This window comes from Rhinolophus sinicus, linkage group LG02 (genome assembly GCF_036562045.2).
Source record: "Rhinolophus sinicus isolate RSC01 linkage group LG02, ASM3656204v1, whole genome shotgun sequence".
NCBI classification, from domain to species: Eukaryota; Metazoa; Chordata; class Mammalia; order Chiroptera; family Rhinolophidae; genus Rhinolophus; species Rhinolophus sinicus.
This window is the reverse complement of record NC_133752.1, coordinates 171819931-171832109: the sequence shown is the minus strand read 5'-3', so window position 1 is coordinate 171832109 and position 12179 is coordinate 171819931. Positions and strand designations below refer to the sequence as shown.

The 12179-nt window shown below is 39.8% G+C and overlaps 1 protein-coding gene across 1 annotated transcript in view; it reads right to left on the bottom strand.

Moving 5' to 3' along the window:
• Positions 1–767: 767 nt before the first annotated feature.
• The window catches only part of GUCY2C (guanylate cyclase 2C), a 69551-nt gene continuing 58139 nt past the window's right edge, over positions 768–12179 (bottom strand). The window contains exons 22-27 of the mRNA XM_074325985.1: positions 10075–10267; positions 8316–8490; positions 5799–5897; positions 4871–4965; positions 2526–2602; positions 768–1424 (exon numbers count right to left, since the gene is read on the bottom strand). Coding sequence (XP_074182086.1) covers positions 1250–1424; positions 2526–2602; positions 4871–4965; positions 5799–5897; positions 8316–8490; positions 10075–10267 — 814 coding nt within the window. The 3' untranslated portion in view covers positions 768–1249. The remainder of the gene's footprint in view (positions 1425–2525; positions 2603–4870; positions 4966–5798; positions 5898–8315; positions 8491–10074; positions 10268–12179) is intronic.

Genomic DNA, 12179 nt, shown 5'->3' with positions numbered 1-12179 from the left:
CCCAGTTCTTAGAATGAGAAAAGATGCTCAATATATGTTTATTAAATGAATGACCAGGAACTTTTACAACACAACCTCATCCCCATGCAAAATGTCTTCTTGTGCCGCACACTGAGGCACAGATTATAAACCTCTGGATTGTAAATAACGACTCTTGCTGTATACTAAGTTCTCAACCTGTCAATCAGGAGATAATTTACTTTTTGATTTTCTGCTTTTCTAGGTGATGAAGAAGACACATGTTTCTTAATCTGTAGAGTGGTTTTCGGGGTAGAGGCCTGGGTGAGGAGTAATATGTTTGAAGCAATTGTTTTAGTTCTGCAGGTAGTGCCAGAAATATTGCATGCTTGTTTTGCCTTTGCTGCTTCTAGTCTACTCAACACCAGTTAGTTGATTTTTGCCATTTCCCCATAAATTTCAAGCAAATGAGTCATGCTGGGGTACCATAAGTAGGGGTAGGATATGGCTGCTGGAAGGGGATATTTGTACTTTGAAGTACTACTGTCTTTACAAATAAACAGGATTTGACATTATCCCAGATCTGAGACAGTTGCAAGCCCTGCCTCCCACAGTAGAGGGCTAGACACAAAATCCCTCATGTGCTACAGGAGATACTGAGTGTCAAGGTTCTGAGTCCTGAGCAACAATGCTAGCTTTGCCCTGCTTCAGTGTGGGGAATTCAGTCAGCTTTTCAGTGAGCACAAGATGATGGCTGGTGCATTTCAGAAAAATGGGTGGAATAGGTAGAAACACATACACAGACTCAGTAAACTTTTAACTTTTAGTCTTGACTTATATACAGCATATTTTTCTGCAAAAATTATGAGTTAAATATAATTTAATGGATAAGGTACTTAAAATATAATTGTGACAATTAAAAAAATTCTATCATGAATACAGAAGGAAAAAGAGCCAGTAAACAAAACAAAAACAAAATAAATGAAATGAGAACAAAAGCTCCTCAATTTTGAGATAGTACATTCATTTCTCTTCTTCCCCAGTTTAAAGTTCCCTGGAGCAAATATTGAGATCAGGCTCCAGAGTAAAAGGTAATTTACTTTTCCAGAATGTTCCAGAATATTTTCCAAAAATGTTCCAGACAGGGCAGCCAAGGCTCCGTAGAATGCATCTGACCCTTCTTGAGTTCCACTGAGGTCTTACGGAAATGGAGGTGTTCAGGAACCTTGAGGCCACTGCCTAAGTACAGCTGTACTTCATTTGCCTGAGTCCTCTGACCTCATTTAGGTTTTTAAAGAGGGGTACTGTTGTTATCTGTCGTGTTCAGTTGCATGTATTCCAGGCTGCCTTTTTTGTAGCTGGCTACCCGTGTGGGTTTTCGGTTTCTTATCCCCGTGGCCTGTCTTTTCTGTAAAGAGTTGGCAATCATATCTGAAAATTCGGCTTGCAAACGCTGTTGATTCTCCCTGGAAAATGAGTGGAGAGGGAAAATGGAACTTCTCAGCAATTCATACAGAATATTCCTTAGCTCCAGACAATCAGTTCAGTTTACCAAATACTTATTGAAGACTTTCTCTATGCTAAACACAGGAAGTCTGCAGAATACAAAATGAGCCTTGCCTTGGATGAGCTTACCACACTGTCATCCTGCTCTGTGTAGTAATTGTAGAAAAAGCAGAACATATGTCAAGCAGAAAATTATATGTCAGTTTCAAAGTGAAACACCATGCTGCCAGAATTTGGAAATGCTGTTTAGTTTACATATGCCACTGTAGGGAGGGGAAAGAAGCCAGGACAATGCGAGGCCCCTGCAACACAACCCTGAAAACTTGTTGGTCCCACACATTCCTAGGAGTGTGGATCTTGTCTGGGGAGGACTCAACATGCATGGTAGGTTTCAAGAGTTTGGAATAGACCTGGGGCACTCCTCGTAAGGGGCCCAGATCCCTGCCCCTTGCCCCCGGGAAGATGTGGGTTGTTTTGGCATCTCTACACCTGTCAGGATTCAGGCTCTATGAGAATGCAAGACAGGGTTTCTCTGCCATAGCAAAAGCCACAACAACACTCACATAACTGACTGCAACAACCAATGCAACTCTATGACCATTTGAGTCACGTTTGGGGAACTGAAAGCTGCCAGTTAGCTCTGAAACCTTGTCTTCCTCATCTCAGGGAGAACACAAACTCTGTGGGAAGACCCAGAACTGTAGTTCTGGGGCTGAGGGAGTTCCCATTTTCAACAGGTGGCACAGCAGAGAGCTGTAGGCAGGGGTGGAAATGCCTCTTTGCCTCCAGCATGCTGTCCTCCTGTGGGAACCAGACATGCAGGAGGTGAGCTCTCTCAACTGTCCTCTGTTCTCCTGAGCATGCCTGGAACGCCCCGGTTCTAGCAGCCAGGGAAGGGGGGCTTTTAAACTCATGTGTGTAGTCCCTGGCTTCGTACTCAATACAGTATATCATTGCCACTGGTAAAGCACTTGCCAACAATTAAATTGCTGTACGTAGCACAACTGACAAAGCCAAGACCTCTACGCCCCTGTACGTCCCCACCACACCCAGCAGCTTACACAGTGGGAGGAGTTGGCAGGTTGTACTCCTGGTCCTTCACCCCCGTCAGCCAGTAGGTGGTCTCAGTTCCTTTTCCCTAGTGAGACAAGAAAGGTATGTGTACTCATGAAGGCCAATGAGACAGTTCGGTTCTAGCCCACTGCTCTGACAAGTGTCTGTTTCCAAGAGACATTCACCTCTGCATTGCTCGTCAGTGCCTATGTTTCAGTACAGCACATGCTCCTGATATGATCTGTTTTATCTCTAGACAAATACTTATTTCCAAGAGCCTTTTGAAAAACAAGGCTCTCATTCACCAGACATGTTTCCTTCAAAGTAGTTTTCCTTTTTTTCCAAAAGGCATTTCAAAATATCACTATAGAAAAATCACAAGAACTCTAAATTAAAAAGGAAGAAAATTCGTCTACAGTTCTGCTATACCAACAAATCCAACTGGTTTTCATTGTCCATCTTTTCTTCCAGCCCTTTTTGCCACAAAGTTTGCCACAAAACTCTGCCACAGTTTCCCAACCTTAAGAGTCTAAATTATAAACACATGTGTATCATAATAAACACTCATTAAGAGATATTTGCTGAGCCGATCTGGAGGCTATAAAATGAATGTAAACTTACTGGAAATCCTGTTTTTGCTGGAGCTGGTATTTGAAAAGGAGACTGATGGTTATATATTTTAAAAAATCACTCATTTTTTAAAATTGTGGGGTTTTTTGGTTATGTTTAAACTGTAGTAACCCATAAACCACTTTTGTTTGAGGGGAAATACTCTGTGCAAAAAATGTATTTATGGAGGATTGAAAAAGCGAGTGTAGCAGCCGCTATGGAAGGCAGTGTGGAGGTTTCTCAAAAAATTACGAATAGAATTACTATATGACTCAGCAATCCCTCTCCTGGATATCTACCCAAAAAATCTGAAAACATTTATACATAAAGACACGTGTGCTCCAATGTTCATTGCAGCTCTGTTTACGGTGGTCAAGACATGGAAACAACCAAAATGTCCTTCGATAGATGAATGGATAAAGAAGTTGTGGTGTATATACACAATAGAATACTATTCGGCGGTAAGAAAAGATGATATAGGAACATTTGTGACAACATGGATGGATCTTGAGAGTATGATGCTAAGCGAAATAAGTCAGACAGAAAAAGCAGAGAACCGTATGATTTCACTGATATGTAGTATATAAACCAAAAACAACAAGAGAACAAGACAAACAAATGAGAAACAAAAACTCATAGACACAGACAATAGTTTAGTGGTTACCAGAGGGTAAGGGGAGTGGGGGGTGGGAGATGAGGGTAAGGGGGATCAAATATATGGTGATGGAAGGAGAACTGGCTCTGGGTGGTGAACACACAATGGGATTTATAGACGATGTAATACAGAATTATACACCTGAAATCTATGTAATTTTACTAACAATTGTCACCCCGATAAATTTAAAAAAAAAAAAAAAAGCGAGTGTGATGTAAGACCCTACTATAAAAAAGGAGATCTTTTTCACATTGCAATCATAGTATAAAGGCCAGAATCAGAAGTATAAAGGCTACTGGAGACAGATAATCTTATAGTCAATAGTTGGCTCAGACCAGTTGTGAGAAGATTATAATGACTTTTGAAAAGCAGCCTGAGAGCCAAATGGAGGCATTTGGTGGTTTTGGAGGGCGGCTGTTCTACGTGTGAGGAATAGCATGGACAGTCTAGAGCAGTGATTCTCAAACAATCATTTTGAATCCTTGTTAAAACTATAAATTCCAGATCTACACTCGCAGAGTCTTAGTAGACCTTGTGGAGAGTCCAGGCGTCTGCATTTTAACAAGCACACAGATGATGCTGAGTCAGAAGCCTGGGGCCACATCTTGCGATTTTCTGGTCCAGAGCTTCAGAATGATAAAGCAAGCAGCAAGAGAGGTGGTCTTAAGAGAGTGGTAGCATCTTGCAGTAAGAGCAAGGATGTAAGGAGATGGGGACTTTGACTGAAGTTAGGCCTGGACCAGATGTAGCTCTCGGGTACAAAGAAGGAATTGGGGGTAAAACTTGGATACATGTGGAAGAAATGGTGGCAGCATTTTATAACATAGTGGTCATAGTTCAAAATATCAAAAGGGCTCTTTGAAGTAAAGGAAAGTTCTGAGTTCACACTCTTCAGTGGTGGCTTCTCCTACAGGGGACAAAGGCTAATCACTGCGGGATGGTGGGTAATAAATGTGGGGAGTACAGAAAAGGATTCTCCATCTCATGCTCCTCAGCATTACTTGACCACTGGGTGTCCAGTCTTAAAGGAGGTGACCCACAGGTGTCGTGGAGTGCCTTTTCTGGGTACTGTCCCTGTGGATCCCTTACCTTTAAGTATGTTTCTCCTCTCACTTCATACAGGAACTGGCACTCAGTTCTCCTGAGAATGGCTATCGTGGAGCCGCTCACATGAATCCTCAAGGCTGGAGATGCAGATGTAGACAATTAGATATAAATTTTCATTAGATCAACGAAAATCCTGTTCATTTTGAAATCTATTATATGGTCACGTTTGCTTCCCCTTGGTTCAGGACATTTATTTCAGGTGTTCTTGACACAGACATGATTTACATGGTTTTGATTTTTAAGTCTGGTCGCAATCTTATTCTTTCCTTTACATCATGATTTTTCAGTATAAACTAGAATCAGGTTGTCAGTAGACTGCCAAAATAACATTCTATCACCTGTGTTTTTGTAAGCCCCACCCACATCTACCAATGCTTTCATTCTCTCCAGTGTATATTTCTACTGGTATCACTACCATCAATATTTACTGGGCATCTACTACAGGTAGCACACAATACCTCTATCTTGCCAGGCAAATGCAATACAGGTTTTTGCATATAACAAATACTGCTATTTTTCTTTCCTAAAACCAATTCCCAGGGAAACCAAATAAAATAGGAAAGTGAACCAGGGTGTATGTTCCATACCTAGCCCACTGAATATTCTTTAACTTAAATGTATCTATGCTAAATTTTGTGACTATTCCAGGTAGAGCATGCCTGCATGCATTGCAAATGAACAAAAACTAATAGAAGCAGTCTAAAACTGAGCCAAAAAAGAGCAATGGAATAATTATCAGTAAACAGCAACAACAAAAGCAAATGTCGCAAGCACTGCATTGACACAGGCTCACGTTCAGTCAATGTGAAGGGTACTCTGATCTCACAGGCACTTATACATTTTACCCTACAGCTCCCTTCTGCTGGAAGACAGAATCTTTGTCCTCTAAGACAACCATTTCCCTTCTTACGCAGGCCAGTTGACTCCATCCTAGAGGCTGTGTTGACGGTATCTCCAAACAGGCAATACCGAGGCATCTTGATCCCTACAACTCCAGCGGCACAGGGACCTGAAATGGACAGAAAGCAGGAGTGAAGTTAAGGTGGGTCAGCCTCTTCCATAAAACTTCATTTTATGGAGCAGTGTCTGAGGGTGTAAAAGGCGAGCTTTGATTTTTTTGCTTTAAGTGAATATATTCAGTGAGGGAAGCATCATTATTCGATGCATGCTTTCAGAAAGTATTTTGCTCTGGCACAGAAAAGTACACTTGCACAAACCAAGAAGGCATCAGAGATCCAGACTGCAAAGATGGGAAGTCCTTCCTGGTATTTTTAAATAGAAGCTCTCAGGAAGGATGAAGAGGACCCCACTGCTTGTTTACTGTATTGAGCCACACAGCCCTGAGCTCTGAACTGTTGGATGGCATAGTACCCTTGAAGGCTCAATGGCCAAATTTGTTTTATTTAATTTTATTGTAGTCCAAGTGGCATTTCTGGGATTGGTGGGATGATGATGGAAGGCCCAGAAGCCAAGGACTTTGCATTATCTTCCCTGAGCATTTCATGCACCCTTGAATGCAGAGGGATGGGGGAGCCTGTGGCACAGGGACATTCTAACAGGAACAACAAAAGCCAAAGTAAAACTGCACAGTAGTATATTAGGCAGGGAGAAAAGGTTGTTTAATCAAGTATTTGTGTGGAATGACTGAATGCAAGGAGTTAAAGATTTTAGAAGTTCAATTTAACTCGGGAACTGCAAAACTGGTTTTGGACAGAGATAACTACTGATTTTCTAGTTGGTTGATTGGGTTTTGATCTATATGAGTTTTTTTATAGATTTATCCTACAAATATTCTGTGTTTATGAACACACAAAAAATCAAAACACGGGATGTTCTCCTGAGTGCTGAGCCCTTCCCTGTTAGGTTCAATGCAAAACAATACAAAATAAAAAAGAAACAAATGAAAAAAGCAGGCGCAGTAGAGGCAGCTACTTGATCAGAAGATCTCTGATCTGTGCCTTAGGTCTAATCACAAGTGACTCTTCACTTCAAAAATGGATGATAAACCTGGGAAGGGCCTAGAAGTGCTGATATTATGTCTCATTTTCAACTATTAATATTTAACAGCAACCTTTAAATTTCTTCAGGCTAAACCCTAAGATAATACCTAGATATTAGGTATGTGTGCCTAATATCTATTCTCATTCCAGCCCAGTATGGTAGCGCCTGGGCCGTGGTGGTCAGCTCAGGCACTGAGTAGGTTCACAGGGGACAGAGACTGGGCCAGGACCCCAGAGCTCCATTCTCTCTGACTTGGTTCAGTCAGACCTGCTGCTGTCCCTTCCTTCAGGCCTGGTCATTTGTGATGGATCAGAAAAGAGACTGTTGCTGGCTAGGGAGATACTCAGAAAGTTCCAGTGACAGCAAAAGTACTCAGAAACAGCAGTGACATCTGGCTGTGGACACAATCGGGACAGTCCACAGCTATGCTCCTGGCCGTCAGAGATGTGGCAGCAGTTTTTAACTTCTATGTACTGTCGCTTAGAGAATGTCACCGGTTCATTACCCAATAAATATTTCGTGCCAGGCTCTGTGCGAGGCACTGTGCATACAAGATGACGTTTGCAAATGTAGTTGTCTGGTCCTTGCCACGAAGCCTGGAGTGATCTTGCGGGTTTTCTGTACTCTGGGTCTTCTGTGAGGCTCGGATGGCACAACAAGGAGCAATGACCAGAAATTATAGGAAGATGTGATTTAATTTAACATAAGGAAAGTCTGTCTAACAATTAGAACTATTTAATAATGGAGTGAGTTGACTTTGGAAATAGTGAGTTTTCAGGGAATCCTGGGATTATTCTAAAAGTGGCTATGTTATTACTTGTCTTAGAACTTAAAGATAGTTTATGCCCTGTAAAGGATTAATCTAGATGACGTATGAGTTCCTTTCCAACTATATTTATAACACATTTTCTTAAATCTCTACGTTCAAGGCTGGATTAACTGTCATGATCTTTGAAGTGACTCACGTACTTTCCCTGGGTCACATGAGGGGGTGGGGGGGAATATAAATGCCCATTTATTATAGGAATTATAGCTTCACCCCTCCTCCCCTCCGTAGATAATCTAATCTATTTAAGATATTATAATATTTTAGTGGGAAAAAATACAGAAATTGGGGATGGGGAGAGGGAAGGAATGGGGAGAAGATAAATGAAACAGTAAATATAGTGATTTGAATAGGAAATCTGGAGCTTGTTATTTTATTACATGTTTGGTGTTCATCAAAGTTGCTAAAAAGATGTTTCCTAGAACTTTCTAGAGACTGGGTCAAATTATGTTAGGATGTGTAATGAGACCTCATTTTTGGCAGAGAGATTCAAGAGTAAACCGCATGTGAAAACCGGTCACATCTGAAGACCCTTTATCCATTCTGATTTAGTTGCCCAGAACCAAGAGTTCCCATTTGCCACAAGGCTGAACTCCATACCAGAGTGAACTCCAATACGAATCCATATTGGGAGGCCAGGAAGATGCTCCAGCTCGAAGGTCCCCATGAAGCTGAGGATATCCAAGGCCATCTTGGCAATGTCTATTGCATGCCGATTGCCATTTCTCTTAGGCAAACCACTAGCTACCATGTAGGCATCACCAATGGTTTCCACCTGTGGAGATAGTTTCTCATCAGTGAATCTGCCCCTTCAAAAGGCACAAGTAATTAAACACATATCAAATACAAAAGTTTTTCAGAACTTGGTATGAGCCTAGCCCTGTACACTTTTCCTGGGACCAGTTCAAGATCAGTTCCATGCTAATTTCTTCAGGGTTTTTATATTAGGTTGGTGCAAAACTAATTGCAGTTTAAAAGGTCATAAATAATTGCAAAAACCGCAATTACTTTTGCACCAAAGTAATAGTCTAGTTAAATGGATGATAAAACAATTATAAAAAATTTTAACCATGTGAAAGTACTTCATAATAATATAAATCATCCAGATGTTGTAACAATTCTGTGACTGTTTAAATAATCTGACTAGTTTTATATAATTTTAGGAATACCTTTAATTACCAGAAAAGTCATCTTTGGCACTTATCATTTTTCACGAACTATTTGAAAAAAATAATTGTATGTTCCTCCAACATATAATACACATTTTAATAGTATAGTGACACCAAACACTTTTCTTGTAATACGTAGTATTTTTGTATTAACAGTATTCTATAAATATAATTCTTTGATAAAATGTCCTCCCTTTTAATTTTGTTTTCATAATCATATGCATAGTTCACATTTATTGGTTAGGTAACTTCTTTTTGCCAACTATCTCTAAAATGCATAATCATTTTCTATCCAATAAGAACTGTTGTTACCATGGCTTTCTGAGCTACATAGAGTGAGGACTGGGCTAAGACAAACCCTAAGAGGGAAGTCTCCTCAGTGAATAACAACCACTACGACGGTGTTATATGATTTACCTCTACACTTTCCTTAAGGATACAGTGTTTCAGGCATATTGTTTAACTCAATAACCTTAAAAATAATCCGTTGAGTTAGATATTATCATCCCATTTTACGGATAGGTAAATAGAAAACTTGAGGAAATTAAATACATTTTAAATATATCACATGGTTAAGGGGCAAATTGGGATTTTAATGAAGGGCTCTGTTTCTAAAGTTACTTGTTCCATATGCTCTGATGCTTTTCCAACATGAAAATGTAGGAATTCAACTCTACTTTACTCTTCTGACTCAGACGTTATTAGTCAAGAATAGACCAGCACTCTAGTCAGGTGATAGATCCAGTTCTGAGCTTACAGAACGTTTGAGTGATGCTTGCTATTTCAACAACAAACAACAACAACAACAACAACAACAAGAAGATATTCCTACTTTACTTATTATAACTCTGGTGTCTTCTCCGATTCATTTGCAGTCAACCTAAACACAATCCATTGCTTGAAGGTGACTTGAGATTATGCCATTTTTTTCTAAATTTAGTACCCCAAATTCATTCCTGCTGAACTTTATGTTGTTTCTTTCATACTGCTTCTTAAGATCACATGGTCATTTTGAGTTAAGGCCCTGCTTATTCTTCCATTTCCCTTCACTTTTAGCTCAGATTCCACCACCAATTCATTAAATCTTAAATTCGAGAGGACAAGACCTGAGTCATAATAGTAACAACCAATTCTGCCTCTGCTGACCTGGGACCGTATGATCATTTCAGCCTATTAGGTGAAATGGTTACCTTGTACACATCATGGTGATCAAGAATGTGGTCAAAACTCTTATAGATGTCATTGAGCATGTCCACCACTTCCATGGGGGTGCTGTATTTGCAGATAGTGGTGAAACCTACAATGTCACTGAAGTAGATTGTAACTTCCTCATATAGTTCAGGCTCCACAATGCCTTTTTCCTTCAGAGACTTTACCACTAGCCTAGATGGAAGGAAACAAAATGCCTTCAACTACAGTAAAGTTTTTCTTCTCTTACATAAATCTTTGAGACAGTAGAAATTGTTTACCAGGAATTCGAGAGTTTGGGATTTCCAGTCAATTGGGTGGCTAGGAAGCAAAGATAAGTTGCATATACTGTATATATGAACATATTACATAGATACACATATATATATATATATATATTTGAACTCAGATGATTATAAGCAGGTTCAGCATTAACTTAGTAATTGACTATGGACCGTAATACACAGACATATAACCCTAATATATATACACATTTGCCCACTTTTTACCTCTCTATTGACAGTCAGTTTCTTCTAGATATAGCTCTATATCCAGAAGCTGAGGTGAGTGTGTCATTAATGTAAGAGCTTGCATAACAATACCGATCAGATCTTTTCTCATCAGAGTCAATTGTTTTACCTCCTGACATATTTACCACAGCATTGTTTATTATCACAATGAAGGCATATGCATTTAAAAATTAATTTTGATATAATCTGAACCATAATTTATTTGATATATTTTGAATCCGAATTGGGTCCTTGAAAAAACAACATCAGTTACGATGTAAACACGTTAAAATTATGCTAAAACTGAAGAAGTCAAATGAAGAACTTAGAATATGTGTGCTGAAGAGATCTGAAGAGCAGTATATCAGACTCAGAATTAAGAGAGAAGAGTCACAGGAAAGAACTCCATATTCCTGTATGAGCCAAGTTGCTTTTCCATTGGAAAAATGAGATGGGTGATGACTTGAGGCTGCGTGCTCCATTTTTCTGCCCTGGGGATCACTTTGTAAAGGACCCGTGTATGGAACTACTAGAAACAAAACCTGGAAGCGGGGAGGTGCCAGAGAGGTCATTGAGAATAAATCCTTTGTTTTTACAAAAGAGGAAGCTGAAGCTTAAAAGGAAGTATGACTTTCACAAGTTCCCACAGCCAGGAAGAGCACAGCCAGTCCTAGAACTCAGCAACGTCCGACCCTTCGGTCGGTCATTTATTGTACTACATTGTCCCCACAACCCAAGCCTTGGCTAGTCAGGAACATAGGGACCATCTGGAGGTGTGCCGACTCTGGCAAAGGAAGAATGGTTGGTATTCTCCCCAAAAACAGACAATCAACCACAAAAATTCACAATACCCATTTAGAGAACCTCCATAGCATCTAGGGAAGAAATCTTTTCAACTGGTGCAGTGATGGAACTCGGGATCTTTGAAAATCCCCCCTGTAGTGTGGCTGTTTGGATCGGCAGGGGCACTTCTGTGGTGGTAGTTGTGACACACCCAGTATAAGGGTGCAGATTATTTTGGAGACTACATAGATGTAATGATAAAATTGGGTATTTCACTATCTTTCCCCTTCATTTTACTGCTTATCTCTGAAAAGTCATATGAACTTGAAAAATAGTGCATTAGCCAGAGAGAGAAACTAATGAACATGGTGAACTTTCATAACAGGTTGTTGCTGATATAGACAGAATTAGTGTACAGATTAGCTGTCTCACAAGGGCTTCCCAAGAAGGAAAAACTTGTTTGAATCTGTTGAGAAACTCCAAGTAGAAATGTTCAAATAAGTGTTTAAATAGTATCTGGTTCCTACATGCAGTCTTAAATTTAATAATTTTGCTATAAATATTTCTCTTATTCTTCTAGTTATTGTCCATGAACGTTTTAGTTTTCTTTTGCAAATACAAAGAATTTTTACATAAATTATCAAAGTGAGTTGCACTGGAGTCACGGTGTATTGCAGCCATTATAGAGATTTATGTTCTGTAACCTTTGGCAATCCAAGTAAAATACTTGCCATCTAGTGGTCAAAGTGGCACACTGACCCAAAGGGAAGAAAAATAATTTGGGGTGATGAAGCATCTGTTTGAAATCATTTGAG